The sequence below is a fragment of the Stegodyphus dumicola genome, chromosome 8, assembly GCF_044657685.1.
Source record: "Stegodyphus dumicola isolate Sdum_Otavi_A_Nest chromosome 8, ASM4465768v1".
Classification (NCBI taxonomy): Eukaryota; Metazoa; Arthropoda; class Arachnida; order Araneae; family Eresidae; genus Stegodyphus; species Stegodyphus dumicola.
Genome location: NC_140775.1, coordinates 172,102,121 through 172,120,767, shown reverse-complemented (window position 1 = coordinate 172,120,767; position 18,647 = coordinate 172,102,121). Strand labels below are relative to the sequence as shown.

At 33.0% G+C, this 18,647-nt stretch overlaps 2 protein-coding genes across 3 annotated transcripts in view; one reads left to right on the top strand and one right to left on the bottom strand.

The window, feature by feature from the left end:
- Positions 1-5,430, bottom strand: part of LOC118205252 (regulator of microtubule dynamics protein 1-like) — a 37,107-nt gene extending 31,677 nt beyond the window's left edge. Inside the window, exon 1 of the mRNA XM_035377556.2 lies at positions 5,026-5,430. Within this exon, the coding sequence (XP_035233447.1) occupies positions 5,026-5,345 (320 nt within the window). The 5' untranslated portion in view covers positions 5,346-5,430. The remainder of the gene's footprint in view (positions 1-5,025) is intronic.
- A 383-nt stretch (positions 5,431-5,813) lies between these two features.
- Positions 5,814-18,647, top strand: part of MED18 (mediator complex subunit 18) — a 37,079-nt gene continuing 24,245 nt past the window's right edge. Inside the window, exons 1-3 of one of the 2 annotated variants that reach the window (XR_004760964.2) lie at positions 5,814-6,374; positions 15,281-15,347; positions 15,434-15,556. Coding sequence is in view for 1 of the 2 variants with exons in the window: in XM_085822752.1 (XP_085678878.1) it covers positions 6,194-6,374; positions 15,281-15,347; positions 15,434-15,556 (371 nt within the window). In the remaining variant the exon portion in view is untranslated. The remainder of the gene's footprint in view (positions 6,375-15,280; positions 15,348-15,433; positions 15,557-18,647) is intronic. The other variant, XM_085822752.1, reaches the window with a different exon arrangement.

Below are 18,647 nucleotides of genomic sequence, written 5' to 3'. Positions count from 1 at the left end.
GTACTATTATATTCATAAAGAAGGAAAAGAGAAGCATTGCTTATGCAAGGAAGACAAGAATTTATATAGCTACATTTTTACAGCACTTGAATACTATTCAGTACAATGATGGTTAAATATAAAGCATATAAATTCCAGTGCACTTAAACATATATATGGTACAAATATGCATAGGTCAGTTATTACTCCACATACATTAAAAAATAAGCCAAATACTAAGCAGTTCTACTGAATGTTGAAATCATGGATACAGATAATCGGAAACGATAAAATTTTTTTTATTTGTCATGAGAAAGGGATTACTGGATTCAGAAATGTATATATGTATGCACATAGGTATGTATGTATGTGCATATATGTATGTGTATACACACACACACATGTATGCACATATGTACGTATGTGTATGTGCATATATGTATGTGTATACACACACACATACATGTATGCATGCATACATAAACACATTCATCCACACATACACCACATTTCTGGACCCAGCCCCCGATAACAGAACAGTACCAATCATTCTGCTATAAAATTACATGAATTTTACACAAGTCTATTTTCAAATTATCGGAGAAAGTGCAGAATCGCCCACTGCTTGACACGTTTTTAAGAATTGCACATACTAGGTATCCATGTACACATCAACCTATTTTCACTTAAAAAAACATCCCAGAATTGTACAAAATGGCACTGTGCACTCCCTTGACTTTATCCACGTACACATTGACCTATTTTCACTTTAAAAGTCCCAGAAAATTGACAAAATTTCAATTCTCCTTACTCTTGTAAAAAGTGCCAAACAAACACCAAACAAATAAGTGGGCGATTCTGCACTTTACCCAAATTATCTTTTTGTATTAATAAAATTTGCAGCTTGATTTTCTTACATTCTATTTCAAATAAGAATTTTTAAGTAATTCCTTAATAGTTTAATTTATAAATTAAAATATAAAGTTTAATTTCTGTTTTCCCCTTACCTCAGTGAATTGTGGCAGTATTTACTATATTTGTCAGTATATAAGACACACTGGCCTATAAAACGCACCCACCTTTTTTATACACATTTCTGAAGGATAAAACTTTATTACTGAATTTACAGTATTTTAAATATAAAGTAATACCCTCTGCAAATACTCAATATATCTGAGAAAGGACAACTTTTAATCTTCTTCGTTAAAACCCAGACACTCATCTCCAGAGATAAGTGAAGAGTCACTTGATACCTCTTCTAAATCAGCATCCGAGTCCTCACATAACAAACTGTCTTCTGTACCATCCAGTGCTTTATTAATGCCACACTTCTTAAATGATTTAACCACTGTCTCTGTTTTCCTAACATCCCATGAAGCTTTGACCCATTCACAAACTTGAGACATGCTAACTCCGAATAAACCGAGTATCGACGTATAAGACGCACCCTATTTTTCAGACCTATTTTCAAAGAAAAAAAAAGTGCGTCTCGTAATGCCAATATAAAAGGTAACCCTACTCCTTTATTATTCAGTCGTTAACATAAAAAAATTGCTTAGGCATCGCTACATGAGTCATTACTCAAGTTGTCATGTTTTGATAAACATGCAGTGTTGAAAGGAAAGTATAATAAATAATGATTCACCAGGTTGTCGTCACATCAACGATGTATCTATGTGGAATATTTCAGTTTGAGATGTGTGCCAAGCAGATATGCAGCAATGGAGCCAAATTACTGATCATACAAATATATGCTAAAATGATTATTTCTTCAATAACAAGGTATTTTATTTAGTATAGAAGTGAAATTAAGAATCGGTATTCTCCAGATGTTTTATTGTGCAGGGAGGAGGGGAATCAAATGAGCGTGCGTAAAGCCTAAGAGAAAAACATTGATGGTGGTTTTTAGGTCCGGATTTTAGATCATTCGAGATAATTGGACGTCCGGATTTCGGACTTTGTACTGTATTTACTGCATTAATTTATGCCCCCAATGTATTTTAAAAATTACCTTAACTGTAATTACTGTGATGGCAATTTCAACTACAGTCAAAAGTCGTTAATCCGTACTCGTCGAGACTTCGGCGATTCTAGATTATCGATTTTTCCGGATTATAGATCATCAGTTTAAATCTGGTAAGATGGCATGCAGAAATTATAGAATTAAAAATATGAAACTGTAATTTATGAAATAAAGAACAATTATGATCTAAAGGGTATCAAAATTTACAAAAAAAAAAAAAAAAAAAAAAAGCTTAATATTTATTTGTTTACTTTACTAAACATTTTTTTCAATGTAAGTTGTTTAAGTTGCTTCATTTTTTATGTGATAATACATTCTCTTTAATTCTATAAACAGACATAATTTCTTGTTCAGTTACAAAAGTTCCGCTGTTCAAGTCCTATAGTTGCTGTGTCGAGAATACTGACTAATTTGTCAATCGAAATTTTTTCGTTTTCAATAACCTCTGTCACTTTCTTCGCTATCGGAAGCGAATTTATAATTCGCTTCCGATTCGATTTAAATCAAATTCCTCGTCATTATATGACGAGGAATTTGATTTAAATCATAGCAAAGACGGAGTATATCGAGATCAAATACTACATTTAGTAAGGAATTATAAGCCGAATAAAATAAAAACATCTGCCCTGAAGATAAGGATAGTGCTGACAGATCAACTTCCAGTTCATTGCGTGTCGCGACGTCCCCCCCCTCCACAGAGCAGCGTAAAATTGATAAACATATTTTGGAATGGTTAGAGAAACAAAGGATTATGCCTTTATCCATTTTTTGCAGCAATTCTACTTTTTGTTTAATGGATTTCGAAACATACTTTCACTTTGTAGATCCTTTACATATTAGTAAATATATATCAGAAATTCTATTTGACATAATCGAAAGTTCAAGCTTACTTTTATAAAATTGCTCTAACAGTGTGCAAAAAATAATAAGCCGGATCCAATTCGAACGACGCAATCTGCAACATTAACTGAATTAGATAATTTTAGCTTAGCTTATACCGTCCATTATACATTAAACGCGCATGCGTAAACATATTATGCGCATGCGCACACGCATATTCGCAGCCGTAAAGGTCTTACGCGCATGCGTCAATGCGACACATGCACGGAAAGTTTGTAGCTTTGAGGTCCAGATTATGGGTGTCCGAATTAACGACTTTTGACTGTACTACTCTTTTTCAACAATGAGAACAGAGATTACAAAGATGTAATAAGCCATTATCAAGATGAAAAGGATAAAGTTAAAGAGACTATAAATAAGTAAATTTCACCCGAGTTAACAAAGTAATGCTGATCCATCTAATTGCAATATACATATACAGTATATAGGTACAATTATCACAAATCTATGAAGTAAATTAGGTTAAATACATTGATTCAGATAAAACATACAAAGGTTATCCCTGCGTAAGTGTATGGATACCTCGAAGGAGTTATTTCTAACGGAGATAGGCTCAAAATCACATTGCATACAGGAAAAATCGCAAAACCGAAATCCAGATAGTATGTCACTAGTAACTTACTGCTACCACCTAGATACATTGATGGTAAATTGTATATCTAATGATAACATGAAAGATTTTTGTCTTTAATCAATTATGTAATAAAATATTTACTAATCACATAATAAAATTTTGCAGCTTGAAATAAAAATAAAATTTCGGTTAATCTTTGAATTATGGTAACTTGGCGATTTTTTGGCGACCAACCCTGCTACAGCAACCTGCGCATTTTTGATTGGACGCCATTTTGTTTTCACAAAGTAAAGGCATGGTTTTTTATTTTTTTTTTACTTAACATTTTTTTCAACAATCTGTTAGCTGAAGTACACCTATGCTAGAACTTTTATGGAACAAAAGTGTTTAATCATGACGAATATTAGGTGCGAAATTGGGAGAAAGTGCAGAATCGCAAACTGCTTGCCGCGTTTTTAAGAATTGCACATACACGGTATCCATGTACACGTCGACCTATTTTCACTTAAAAAAACATCCTAAAATTGCACAAAAATGGCATTGCGCACACTCTTGACTTTACCTATGTACACTGCTAAAGTCCTAGCTAGTAACCTTTATCGCCTTACCAAAATCTCGCCAAACTACCTGTTACCATATTCCAAAGATTAGCCAAAATTTCATTAATTGCAACTAGAATGGAAAAGGGTTTAATCCTAGTATCCGGTGCACAAGGGATTTGGCTACTTTTGGTGACTTTATGATGAGCAGTAAACGGGACATATATGATGAGTAGTTAAATGGGTCATTTTGGTGTTGGCGATAATTTTCAAAATTGCGCCAAGGCTGCACCGTATACTAGGATTTTACCTGAAAAAGAAAAAAACTTTGAAAAAAAAAATTTTTTTTTATGGAAAACTCTTCAAACTAACTATGAAAATCAAAATGGTTAACTCTAGAACATTATTGTATTAGATTTTTGAATGAAGTCTTTGAAAACTGATTTGATTAATTTCTTAGGAGAAACAAAAGGTTAAGGGCCAGAATTAGCACTACTTATGTATTTCCAGATCCACAGCATTGGCTTCATTCTCAACAAGGGAAAACATGCATTTACCGGGTTCTCTGCGGAAGTGCTTCCCATGTTTAAATGTTGTATCTTAAAACTGTTAGAAAGAAAGGATATTATAGTTAAATGCAAAGCCCTATGCTTTCTTTGCAATTTCTGAATTCATTTAAAGTATCTATATTCACAAATTCTCTCAGCATATGGAAAATTTTTGGAAACTGAACACTCATATCTACACTCAGATCAGAGTGAAACTAGTCCATAACTCGTCTCTATAACTATACTCATAATAGAAACATATGATCAGGGTGATTATTCCGCTACTAGTTGTGATAAAAAAAAAGAGGTTTTCACAATAACTCTTATACTCAATCTAACTAATCTTTTCCAATAGAATAAGAAATTGAACGTCAAGATCCTTTTTCTAGATCAATACGACAGGTATTTACTAAGATAATAGTTTCAAAATGTAAAATAATATTTTTTAGTTAATAAACTTACGTATCAGTAAAATCAAAATATTCTTCATCTGCATCTTCAAGACTGCTAGTATAGCTATAAAATTTAGTTCCAGGAGCTGATGAACTAACATTTCCTTTCTGAACAGAAGAATTAATAGCTTTCTCTTTATTAAAAGTGGCAGTTGATTTTAATTCTTCTATCTCTCGCCTTAGACTGTCGATGGTTCCAGATAAGTGATTTAGTTCTCTAGTTACACATTTATTAACTTTGTAATATAAATATATCCCACTAATTCCAACAACAACACCAGCTCCTAATGCAGCTATGAGACTCAATCGATCTCGTAATATCGCATCCATGGTTAATTAAACGTTTAAATTCTGCTCGCAATCATACTTCCCTTCGCGTATACATCCTCGTAGCAGACACAGGAAAACAGACAGACAGACAAAGTAGACAGATGTCTTGTTTTGCACCCGCTAAGTCTTTCTGCGCCGATGGGCGAAAAATCAAGCATAGGTGCGAAGGAAAGGTATATAGAAAGGGGGCAATTTCGTATTTGAGGAGAGTAAAAAGGGAACTTCGTACATCTTGCACGAGTTCAAAAGGTCAGGAAGAAAAGATGGGACAAAATAAAATTTAAAATAAATGGCCCAAAAATAATAGAGAGGGAAAAAAAAAAAGAAAGAAAGAAAAGGGCCTATAGAAAGAAAAGAAGTAGACAGACGGCTGCTGACATTTTAAAACTTGGTTCCAGTTAGTAAAGGGTTATACATCATATAAAAAATTTAGATTAACAATCAACTGTACTTTATTGTCCTTAATTATATCGTTAATTAAACTTTATAAACATTTCTTAAATACTTACATTTTAAGTTACATATACTACTTCGTTTTATGCATCACTTTAAACTCAAATCTTTAGACAAAATATGAATTTAAACTTCCTATTGAACTAAAGTTCAATTATCACAGTATGGCAACAATATTCCAGCGGTTAGTGTAAATAACAGTTTTTGCCTTTTATACCGTTTTATGAATACGAGAATTTTCAACCAGTGTTTATATTCTTTATAACATAGTCTGCACACTTGAAGAGCATTTGTGCTGAAATCTTCGGCATTCAATATCAAATTGTTCGAAAAGTGTTTACCTGATTGTTTTTAACTTACTAGTGCTTTCTGTGCTTCACTGTTTAAAAATCAACATGGAATCTGTCACGACTGTAAGAAGAAATTTTAATATATCTCCACAACAAGAGTTTATAATGCAGGGTAGTATAATGGACACTTCTTGTGAAGTATTACTTCATAGATTACGAGGCCTATGTGATAATGCTGATGAACCTCCCGAAACATTTCATGATTATGAAATGGTGTTTCAGATACGTAAGTATATATTATTTCATGTTACAAATTGCTAAAATGTTTCTTTTTTAACACCTGTGCACAAGAAAAGAAAAGTTAAGAAAATGTTTATTTTTTAATACTTGTTCTCAAAAAAAGGGAAAAAAACTTTGTTTGAAAACTGTGCTGCTTATGTACGAGTAATTTTTTTTTTTTTTTTTCAATTAAACAGTTGATTCTTTGAAGTATGATAGATTCAGTAATTTTTATGAGTATAGGTAACAAACTTTTTGGTTGATTGGAACACAGGTCACATTGCTCCTTTCTGGGCGTCAGGATAGGCAGTGTAATCAGTTTCCCAGTGAACTGAGAAATACTGAATCTGCAGGATGTAAGTGATAATTTTAGTAAACTTGAAGAACTTCAAAAAACAATAAAAACCTTAGTAAACTTGTTTGTGTTTGACTGTGCAAAGTATAAAGTGTTAGTTATGGTTATAAGTTTTTCTATTTGTAGATTGGAGATGTTAACTGACGCATGTAGCTATCAACAAGTGACTGAACTTTCCCATTGTATGCAATCCCATTGGGCTCATTAAGGACAGAATATTTCTGTAGCATCTTTTATATTTAACCCTGGAATGAAGGAGCCGGCACACAGAGTATGCCAATCCCATCTTTTGGGCTGTAATTTTTAGACAACCCCCTTCCTGAGCTTCCTTTCTTCCTCTACCCTCCCAGAAACATTTCATGAGTGCAACACATCTGATATTTCTGGTCAGTCTGGTTTTCACCTTCCCTCCAAAAGCAATTATTGCGAGCATGTCGAGTAGGCGAACGCAGTACGCCTCTCCTCCAAGTATGTACAGAAAGAATATTTTACCTTCTGAAGATCATTTGCGCATTTTAGAAGTCTCAACTGATGAGGACTCTGACAATTTGGATAACCCATGTGATGTTGATGAATCGGAAGTCATTGAACATTCTGATCATGAAAGTGACACAGAAATCGAGGGAAATAATTTTAAACATCCTCATTTTCCTTCCTCAAATGATGTTTCCCCAACAAATGACGATTTCAGCGATGCTGAAAATGACATAAAAACAATTTTAAAAAAAAATAGTTGTAGGAAAGATTCTGAAAGAAGAAAAGGAAACTTTTAAGTGGAATAAAATTCCCCTCGGGAGCAAATTTGCCGGAACGCCTCGAAAAAATTTGATGAAAAAAATATTCCTAAGTGCCAAAACATGTCATGATATAAAATGATGAGCTTTCTACTTTCCCGAAAATGGCTAGCCAATATTTGATGGTGCCCTCGCCAAGTTGTTTCATTTATGGTAACCTGAGTAGTTGAATGTTATGAAAACTCTATTATGACGTAATTGGTTGCATGAATTTGACTGATGGGAAAAGATTTGTAAGGGCTTGTTTGTGTGTTGGATGTTGGTTAGGAAATTGCTTATTTTGTGGTTTACACTATAAAACGGCTGAATGTGGCAAGATTAATTTGAAATTTCGGTACATCTCTGATATATGCCCTAATTTCACCAAATGTGACGATATGTGTTCTGTGCTGGTTTTTGGCGCAATTGCGTGTTGTATGGCAACTGTTTGAGACGGCTGCTGCAGACAGACGATTACGTAACGGCTCGGTGGAGGTCGGCAGAAGTAGCGCTGCATCTGATTGAACTATTTTTTATTATTCTTATTTTTTCCTTTAACTGCGAGCTAAGTGGGGAAATTCCCTTTTCACTCGGTTATGTTTGCACTTGATAGAGTAATGTAATGCTTTCAGCTTGTGTGAGATATCCATATTAAATCTTTATATTAATAATCCCTGCTGTGATTATTTAATTTGTAACCTGCACGTTGTAGCCTTGAGAGTTGCAACAGCAACCCTGTTGACGTTAAAATATCTTTTGCTGGATCTCATTGGTTCACGTCATGCTCTGTGTCTGAGAGGATAGGGGGAAAAAATGAAATGGTGGAAGTTGTTGAATTGAAGTTCGGCAAATATCAGGGCCATCCTGTTGTGGGGCAGCATCGCTATCTGTCATGCTGATGAAATTGCCAAGCAATTCCATTCTGTCTTGTCCTCGGTCTTCAGTTAGAAATGTGAGAGACAGACCTGACACAAATTAATTAATTGCATTGAAGGGAGGGAATCAGTTGAGCATGTGTAAAGCCTAAGAGAAAAACATTGTTGCTAGTTTTGAGGTTCGGATTTTAGATCATTCCGAATATTGGACATCCGGATTTTGGATTCCTCAAATCTGTATTTTGTATATTATAAGAACAGCATAAAGTAAACATGCAATTGTGTAATTTTGCTTTTTATTTAAGAGCTCTTAATTTATTTATCTGTTCTATCAAGTTATTTATTCAAGCCTGTCTTATATAACTAAGTTATGTACTATATAATCAAGTTATGTCTTATTTAATCGATTACTTATTAGTACTGATCGTACAGTAGTGGAGCCAAATTAATGATCGTACAAATTTATGCTAAAATGATTATTTCTTCAATAACAAGGTTCGAAGAAGCATAAATAAGGCAACTAAAAGGCTGTGAGTATAAAGGAACCTAGTCAAGGAACTGCCTCATATAGAAAGATAGTGACTTATGTACTGGGCTCGCCATCAGTATGTTCTTCTGACCCTAGTCCCCTGTGTATAAATGCAGTTCACACAACTGAAAAGGGTGTCTGCTGATGCAGGTGATCTGCTTTAAAATTTTCTTATGAGTATACACTTCAGTGATTAGAAACAAGTAATTCTGGGCTAAGTATTACGTATGAGTAAACAAGAATAAAACAGTAATAATATATGAAAGTGCATATATATTTTGTTTATGTGAGTATCGTTTGCTTCATTTTATTGTTGCAAACAGCGTAAATTCCTTTTGCTTTTCTTCCTTTAGTTTTGAACTTTATGTGTGGCAACAAGATAATTGATTGATAGAATTGTGTTTGTGACAGCCATGTAGAATGGCTCGCTTATTTTGTATCAATTATTTCGCATCGCTGACAAGTGTAATTTAATAAAAGTGTAGGAATACAGTCCATTTGTTGATTGATTATAGTTTGTGAAACATATTAATTTAATAGAATACATATTGTTGGTCCGTCGAGCCGGAGAGCTAGTGAAGATAGTGACTGTTCTAAGTGTATTCTAACAACGCAAATATGCAGATGGTTTGTGAAAATTATTATGGTAAGTGGATTTTGAACAAAAATTCGTTTAATTTGTTGTTAAATTTTAAGAACAATGTTGTAATACAATATAGAATTCGATTTCATTTTAATAATAGTGTTAAGTGATTTAAGAACAATTTCTGTTTTTGAATTGATCAATTATGAGTGAACTTATAACTTTTAAAACAAAAAGAGCGGTCTTACGCAGGAGTGTTACTAATTATGTAAAGAAAATTGAAACTATTTTAACTGCAGATGAAATTAATTTAATAGAACTAGAGGAATGTGTCGAATTATTGAAACAAAAAGAAACTGAGTTAAGGAAGCTTGATTCTGAAATCGAAAGTTTAATTACAGATACTAAAGAATTAGAAAACGAAATAGATAATGTTCAGGAGTACACAGATAAAATTTATTTGTGGAAATTTAAAGGTGAAAAAATATTAAAAAATCAAAATAATAAAAAAAATTCTAATGGTGTAATTTCAGAACAGGTTCTTGACAATATTAAATTACCCAAGTTAACATTACCGACTTTTGGTGGTAGTATTACAGAATGGATAGCTTTTAAAGATCTTTTCAATGCTTGTGTAAGAAATAATACAAATTTATCTAATGCTCAAAAATTGCAGTATTTGAAGGCTTCGTTGAAAGGTGAAGCATATCGCATTATTCAAACCATTCAAATTTCGGATTGTAATTTTGAAATAGCATGGAATCTGTTAGACGAAAGATATTCAAATAAGAGAGAACAAATTTTTGCATATATTAAACGTTTTTTAAGTTTACCAACTATTCAAAATGAATCAGCATTTGCTATTTTAAATTTAGTTGACAATATTAATGAAATAATTCGTTCTTTAGAAGTATTGAATCAAACCATTGATAATTTTGGTGACACTTTAATGACTTATTTAACTTTGCAAAAATTAGACCCTGCTACAAAATTATGGTGGGAACGTCAGTTAAAATCTAATGAAATTCCAAAACTTACGACTTTAATTGAATTCCTAAAAAACTATGCAAGAACACTTCAAAATAGCAAATCAAGAAGTAATAAGGTACCTAAATCTGTGTTTCAAAATAAGAATAATGTTCTGGTTGCTACTTTGGGTTGTGGTTATTGTAAAGAACATCATAGTTTAGCCAAATGTTCGAAATTTCTAAATTTATCGGTTCAGCAAAGGATAGATTTTGTAAAATCTAATCGTTACTGTTTTAATTGTTTATCTAATATGCACTTGCTCAAAAAATGCAAGAGTTTAAATACATGTCAACATTGCTTTAAGAAGCATCACAGTATTTTGCACATTGTAAATAATTCAAAGAATAAAACTCAGTTAAACAGTATATCTCCGCCTACGCAATCTATCATTAAAAGAGATGAATTAACGAGTCCTAAGGACGTTTCAGCCACAGTTTGTGCCTCTCATTATGATTCGAATGCAAAAGGTAATCAAACCAGTCACATTTTATTGTGTACTGCTTTAATAAAAGTTCAAAATTCTAAGCAACAATTTGTGAAGTGTAGATGTTTATGTGACACTGGATCTCAGAGATCATTTATTTCAAGGGATTGTGTGAAGAAATTAGGATTACGAGTGAAAGATAATTCCATTTCTGTATCATGTTTAGGAGAATTTAATACTATAAGTAATGGGGAAGTCGATTTAGTATTCACTTCTCATTTTAAAAGTGATATTCGTGTATCAACATCAGCGTTTGTACTGGACAAGGTGACAGATAACATTCCCTATGTATCTTTGCCATCAATCATCTTCGATAACTTCAGTGATTTACAATTAGCTGATCCATTATTTTACAAGTCACAACCAGTTGACATTTTATTTGGAGTAAATGTATTTCTGCATTTAATGATGGGAGAAATTGTCAAACGTGGTCCTGATCTACCATTTGCTCTAAATTAGAGGTTGGGATGGATAATTTCGGGTACTACAAATTTTGAATCTACAAATTTTGAGCCAGTATATGTAAATCATTTGAATACAAACACAGATGAGTTAGTAAATTCTTTCTGGGAGTTAGAAAAGTTTCCAAATGTACAACCTTTAACAAATGAAGAAAAACTTTGTGAAGAACATTTTAAAAACTCGCATTTTAGAGACACATCAGGTCGTTATTCAGTTGCATTACCATTCAAACATAATAGAGATATTCTAGGTGACTCCCGTGAAGTGGCGTACAGAAGATTTCAATACTTGGAGAAGAGGCTGTTATCTATGAAAGAAATTTACAACCAGTATATTCAGTTTATGAAAGAGTACTTTTCACTAGAACACGTAGAATTAGTGCCAGACACAGATTATGAATTAGAGAATAAACACTATTATATCCCACATCACTTCGTGTTGAAGGACTCTAGCTTAACAACAAAATTGAGAGTTGTTTTCGATGCGAGCGCTAAAACAACCACAGGTGTTTCTTTAAATGATACACTAATGATAGGCCCAAAAATACAAGATGACTTAATTTGTATTTTACTAAGATTTAGACTTCATAACATTGCAATAACCGATGATATTAAAATGATGTACAGACAGATAAAGGTTCATGAAAAAGATAGAGATTTTCAGAGAATATTATGGAGAGATAGCCCATATAAGCAAATACAAGTTTGTCGTTTGAAAACAGTTACATATGGAACTGCAGCTGCTCCATATCTTGCAACCAAAATTTTGAGTCAGTTAGCGATTGATGAAGGATTGAACTTTCCAAAGGCAAAGAATATAGTTTTAAGAGATTTTTATGTTGATGATATGTTAACTGGTGTAAAAGATAGTTCAGAAGGTATTGCATTGATAGACGAATTGCAACATCTGCTAAAAAGTGGTGGCTTTGAGCTTCACAAATGGTCGACAAGTGAACCGTCATTGTTAAAAACCTCTGGCTTAACAAACACAGATAGTGACAATATTCATCGTGTAATAGAAGACAAACCATTGAAAGTTCTGGGATTGGAATGGCATCCGGACAATGATGAATTCAAATGTAATGTCGGTGTAATAGAGTATCAAAGTGTTCCGACTAAAAGAATTATTTTGTCATTCGTAGCAAAACTATTCGATCCATTGGGGTGGATAGCTCCATTTGTAATTCTCGCTAAAATGATCCTTCAGCAATTGTGGAAATTACAGTTATCATGGGATGATCCTGTAACAGAAGAGATTGATCGAAATTGGAGAAATCTATGTAGAGAAGTTAAACTTTTGAATTCTAAAAATATACCTAGGAAAATTCTGCTACCTGATTATTTTCGATGTGAACTTCACGGATTTTGTGATGCGTCTGAAAGAGGTTATGCAGCAGTTATTTATATCAAAACTTGCAATAACTCTGACATTAATGTTAAACTCGTAACAGCTAAAACTCGTGTAGCACCATTAAAATCTATTACGATTCCAAGACTGGAATTATGTGCAGCAGTGTTATTGGCACGCTTAATTCAGTCTGTAAAAGCTGCATTAGTTATAAATTTTGATTTAGTGCAAGCTTGGAGTGATTCACAAATCGTGTTGTCATGGCTAAGGTCAGATCCTAAAAAATGGCAAGTCTTCGTATCCAATAGAGTTTCTGAAATACAATCCATCTTACCACCTGAGAACTGGAGTCATGTTGATGGAAAGGAAAATCCAGCTGATTGTGCTTCACGTGGATTATTTCCTGCAGAACTATTATCTCATCAATTGTGGTGGAATGGTCCTTCTTGGTTAAAGTGCAGTGAGATTGCCTTATCTAAAAATATTCTTATAGATGAAGAGGCATTACCAGATGCACGTAAAACAGTCTCATTTGTAGTTTCTGAACCTGTACAGGAACTTGCTATTATATCAAATATATCTTCATTTCCAAAGTTACAACGCATATTTGCTTGGATATTAAGATTCATATCGAATTCTAAAGTAGCATATCTAGAAAGAAATACGTCTTTTTTATCTAGTAATGAAATTCGAGCTGCAACTTTCTGTATTGTCCGAATAATACAGCGATTTCACTTTTTTAAAGAAATTCAATGTTTGGAGTTGGGAAAGGACTTACAAACAGCAACCTCCTTAGCTTGTGTCCAATTTTAGATGACAACAAAGTGTTACGTGTAGGAGGAAGACTGAAAAATGCGCAACTATCAGAAAATGAAAAACATCCAATCTTATTACCTTCAAAACATAATCTGACAGAAATCATAATTAGACACTTTCATGTCAAATATCTGCATGCAGCACCGGAACTTCTTCTATCTTTAATTAGACAGCAATTTTGGATCATAGCTGCTAGATCTGCTATCCGAAAAGTAGTAAAATCTTGTATCACGTGTTGCAAACTTAGAGTTAAAACTGCAAGTCAAATAATGGCTGATCTACCGGAATCTAGAGTAACACAATCACGACCATTTCATCGAACTGGAATAGATTTTTCTGGACCGTTCATGATTAAACATCGTGCAGGACGTGGACAAAAATCATTTAAATATTACGTATGCTTATTTGTGTGTTTTGTAATCAAGGCAGTACATCTTGAAGTGGTAGAAGATTTGTCAACAAAGGCATTTTTAAGTGCATTGAAACGATTTATTGCAAGAAGAGGGAAACCATTTGAGATTTATAGTGACTGCGGTACTAACTTTAAAGGTGCAGACAAAGAAATCAGAAAATGCTTTTTGCAATGTAAGCAAAATCAAGAAATTCACAAATTTTTGTCTTTAGAGGAAATAAAATGGATATTCAACCCGCCATCATCTCCCCATTTTGGTGGACTATGGGAATCGGCAGTAAAGTCAATGAAATTACATCTAAAAAGGACTGTTGGTGATACTGTGCTGACCTATCCGGAATTTCAGACCTTGATAGCGCAGGTTGAGGCTTGTCTCAACTCTAGGCCATTGTGTCCAACATCGGCTGATCCAAATGATTTAACTGCATTAACACCTGGTCATTTCCTAATAGGAACGTCTTTAACTGCCATACCTGAACCAGACCTAAATTATAGTTCTTTCAATCACATTGACAGATGGCATGTGAGACAGTTTATTTTTCAGCACTTCTAGAAAAGATGGAGTCGAGAATACCTGTCTCAGCTTCAACAAAGACCTAAATGGCAAAAATGTCAAAATAATTTAGAAGTCAATGACTTAGTCCTCATCAAAGAAGACAACCTTCCGCCTCTTAAATGGAGGTTAGGGAGAATAATTGCTGTTCATCCGGGCTCAGATCAAAGAGTCAGAGTTGCTAGTATTAAGGTCATGGTGTCATAAAACGACCAGTCGTGAAATTGTGTCCTCTTCCTATTCAGACTAGAAAACTATGAACTGCTTCGCATATAATATTTTGTATTATTTTTTCTTATGTTTATCTTTATTACAGACTAAGAAGTTTCAAAATGCTCCAACTGTTGAAATCCCCTGGGATTTCAACGAGGGCCAGGATGTTTATGTGAGTATCGTTTGCTTCATTTTATTGTTGCAAACAGCGTAAATTCTTTTTGCTTTTCTTCCTTTAGTTTTGAACTTTATGTGTGGCAACAAGATAATTGATTGATAGAATTGTGTTTGTGACAGCCATGTAGAATGGCTCGCTTATTTTGTATCAATTATTTCGCATCGCTGACAAGTGTAATTTAATAAAAGTGTAGGAATACAGTCCATTTGTTGATTGATTATAGTTTGTGAAACATATTAATTTAATAGAATACATATTTATATAGATATATATAGATATTCATTTATATATGAATTGTTTTTAGGTGGACCCACTGGAACACCTATGGTTGTGAAAGCAAGACAAGCCCTTGATCATCCTGAGATGCCATGGTTTGTGTTTCTTGTTTATTACTTATGCTATTTTTATTGCATTTTGTTGATTTTAATCTTTAATTATTCACTTTTCTTTAATTAAGGCATCTGAAGTACTCTGGGCAACCTGAAATCGGAGATAAAAACAGAGCTGCATTAATTCGCAGTTGTATTGATGTAGATACGTCAAGTAACATTGTACAGTTCCTTAATGAACTTGGATTTAGGTATGAATATTTTTAACATGTAATTTATTGCCACATTAAAAATGGGTTAAAAACATTATAAATTGTAAAGTTATGGAAGAAATTTTGTTTTTGAAATCTTGAAGATTATTGATTGATACATATTAAATTTTCATGTTAAAACTATTTATCTTACATTAATACTCACATTTGTGCAGATAATGCATTTTAAGACTTACTATAGGTAATAGCAAACAGCATATTAACATGATGCAGTGCAGTGTCTCTAATCCGGAATGATCTATAATGCAGAACTCAAAGCTACAAACTTTATGCGCATGCATAAACGTATAAAGCAAAAGCATGCTTCGATGTCCATCAAACAAAAAGTGGAATTGCTGCAAAAAAATGGATAAAGGCATATCTGTCTCAAAATTATGCGAGGAGTACGACATTGGAAAGTCAAGTGTATATGACATAAGCAAAACGAAAAGGGAACTTTTTGAATATTTTGTGGATTCCGACACCCCACTTGCAATGACTAACAGAAAAAGGGTTTGTTATGCTAAATGTGACGATCATGACAAAGTGATGAATTTTTAGTAAAGTAAACAAATAAATATTAAGCTTTTTTTTTTTTTTTTTTTTTCTTTTTTGTAAATTTTGATACCGTTTACATCGTAATTGCTTTTTATTTCATAAATTACGGTTTCATATTTTTAATCGTATAATTTCTGCATGCCATCTTACCAGATTTAAATTGATGATCCATAATCCAGAAAAACCCCTAATATCGCCGAAGTCCTGATGAGTCCGGATTACGGACTTTGTACTGTATATATGGTCTAGTTTAAATGATAACTTGTACACAATAAGGATTTAAGGAAAGAAATAATAAACATGTAATAATATAATATTGACACTGTAGTATACACTATCTCTCTCTCTTGTAAAGTCTCAGATACAAATTTTAGCCTGATCTTAAAAAGTTTTTATAAATAAATAAATATAATGCGTATATTCCCAATAAAGAAATGAGTGCTAATGTATTATCTCATTGATCATGAAATTGTCATCATGCAATGCAATTTAGTACTGTTATGGATAAATGGGATGTAATAACACACTCATAACATCTGAACTTTTGTTTGATGTAGCTTCATTTGTTGGTGAACATCGAGACATGCTGAAACAATAAAAGATTAAGCTGAGTTTAAAAGTGACAAAAATTGAAAGATAAAAGAACTTTGCTAAATCACCAAAGAATTTTTGCTAAATCACCATCATGGGAAATAAAATGTGACTTGAAGCTAAAATGACGATATTTTCTCAATTTAAAACCATATTAAAGATATGCTCTGTTCTGTTGATTGAAACATTGTAATCAAGAAGTTAAACTTCAATCATATCGTCTTCATTTAACATTTCTTGTTTAATTATATTCTGCGAGCCAGAAAATTTCACTTTTTACTTGTGATATAGCTTTTGGATCTGTGACTTTCATCATCAACTTGAAATTTGGTAGCTGGCTTTATATTATGCATAGCTTTTTCAAAAATATCTAAAAATGTATCATCTCATGATTTTGCAGTGTCTCACACATATGAATTTTATATTAAACTGTTTTTAGAATTCTTGGATGGTCTTACTTCTGCAGTAGTTTTTAAAAGCCATTTTATGTTTTCATTTCAAAGTGTTCAAAATTCCGATAGCCATTGCCTGGTTGATGTATGTACCGTTTTAGGGAATGAATAAAATGGAGACATTTACTAAAACTGTAATTTTGATAAGATTTATAACAATAGACAGAACAAAAAAAATAAGCTACTTCAAATTAGAAAGTTAAGGAACGAATCAGAGATGTTAACTGAAGTTAATCAGGATCTAATTATTTCTTACTTCCCTGTAGTTATGCCAGCAAAAGAAGACCAGCAGCATTCCACTCTAAATGACACTTACAAAAAAGCTTCATTACTCCTATCAAATGGAAAAATGTTACTCCCCCTTCCCATACACACGCATATACAATCACTCAAAAGCTGAAAGTATGTATGTGGCTAACGTCAATATATTACTAGTCAATGTAATGTCATTGGCTATACTGACTCCCTGTCCAGCAAGTATTTGAAAGTGGCATATAGGAATCTTAGTTAGTAAGGCGTAAGGCGAAAACTCACTTTTGTGGCACACCTGCTTTTTCTTGAGCATTATATTCTACATTCCTAATCTTTGCAAGGGAAATGGATTCTTTGAAAGTTTTGAAGTCCAGATATTAGATCACTCTGGATTTTGGATTTTGTACCGTATATAATAAAGTGTTAGCCAATACAGTTGTTGTTAATTGTGTATGACAAGTGAACATGTCAAATGTGGCTATTAGGGTAGAGTGCATTTTAAATTTAATTTTGTTAAATGTCTAAATAAAAGACTATATTTTTTTCATTACACCTATTTGATTTTTTGACTTTTTAAAATTATATCTATTTTGTTTTTCGGTTTTGCTTCTGCACAAATTAATTTTTATTCTTTCAACTCCGAGATCTTAGATATGCTTAACAGATAGGGTTTCTTTTATCTTCCTTTGTCCGTGCTTTAATGTATAACTTTTCTATTTACAAAAAAGACTCTTCTGGTTCAAGTGGATTCATTTTGAAAGGAATATATTTACTAATCAGTTGAAAAGGTAAGAACTAAAATTTCAAGATAAACTCTTAGGTGGAGATAAGAAATTCAGGCCTAGGCTGGAGATTAAGTGTCGGTCACCAAGTTAAGCGAAATCGTGCCAAAACTGGTAACTCCCATTTTTTTGCCGTAATGAAAATCGTTAGGGTTACAGTTTATATTATTTAACTGGGCTTTTTAAATATTCGCACTTGAAACTTCATTTCACTATTAGTGGTTTTACATGTGTTGTTTCCTTTAACCAGGTTATTTGAGGTGCTGGTAAGAGCGCGATAATATTTGCACTGACACCAGCATACCAGCAAATATCAAAGTATCAGTTTTCATCATTTCACTGTACTTCTCGTGAATAGTGTAAGTAAAATGGCGGGCGTTGAAAGAATTGAACGTGTGTATTTTGCTTATTTGACACGGCTGCAAGATAAGGATGAAAGATGTGTGATAGAATGGT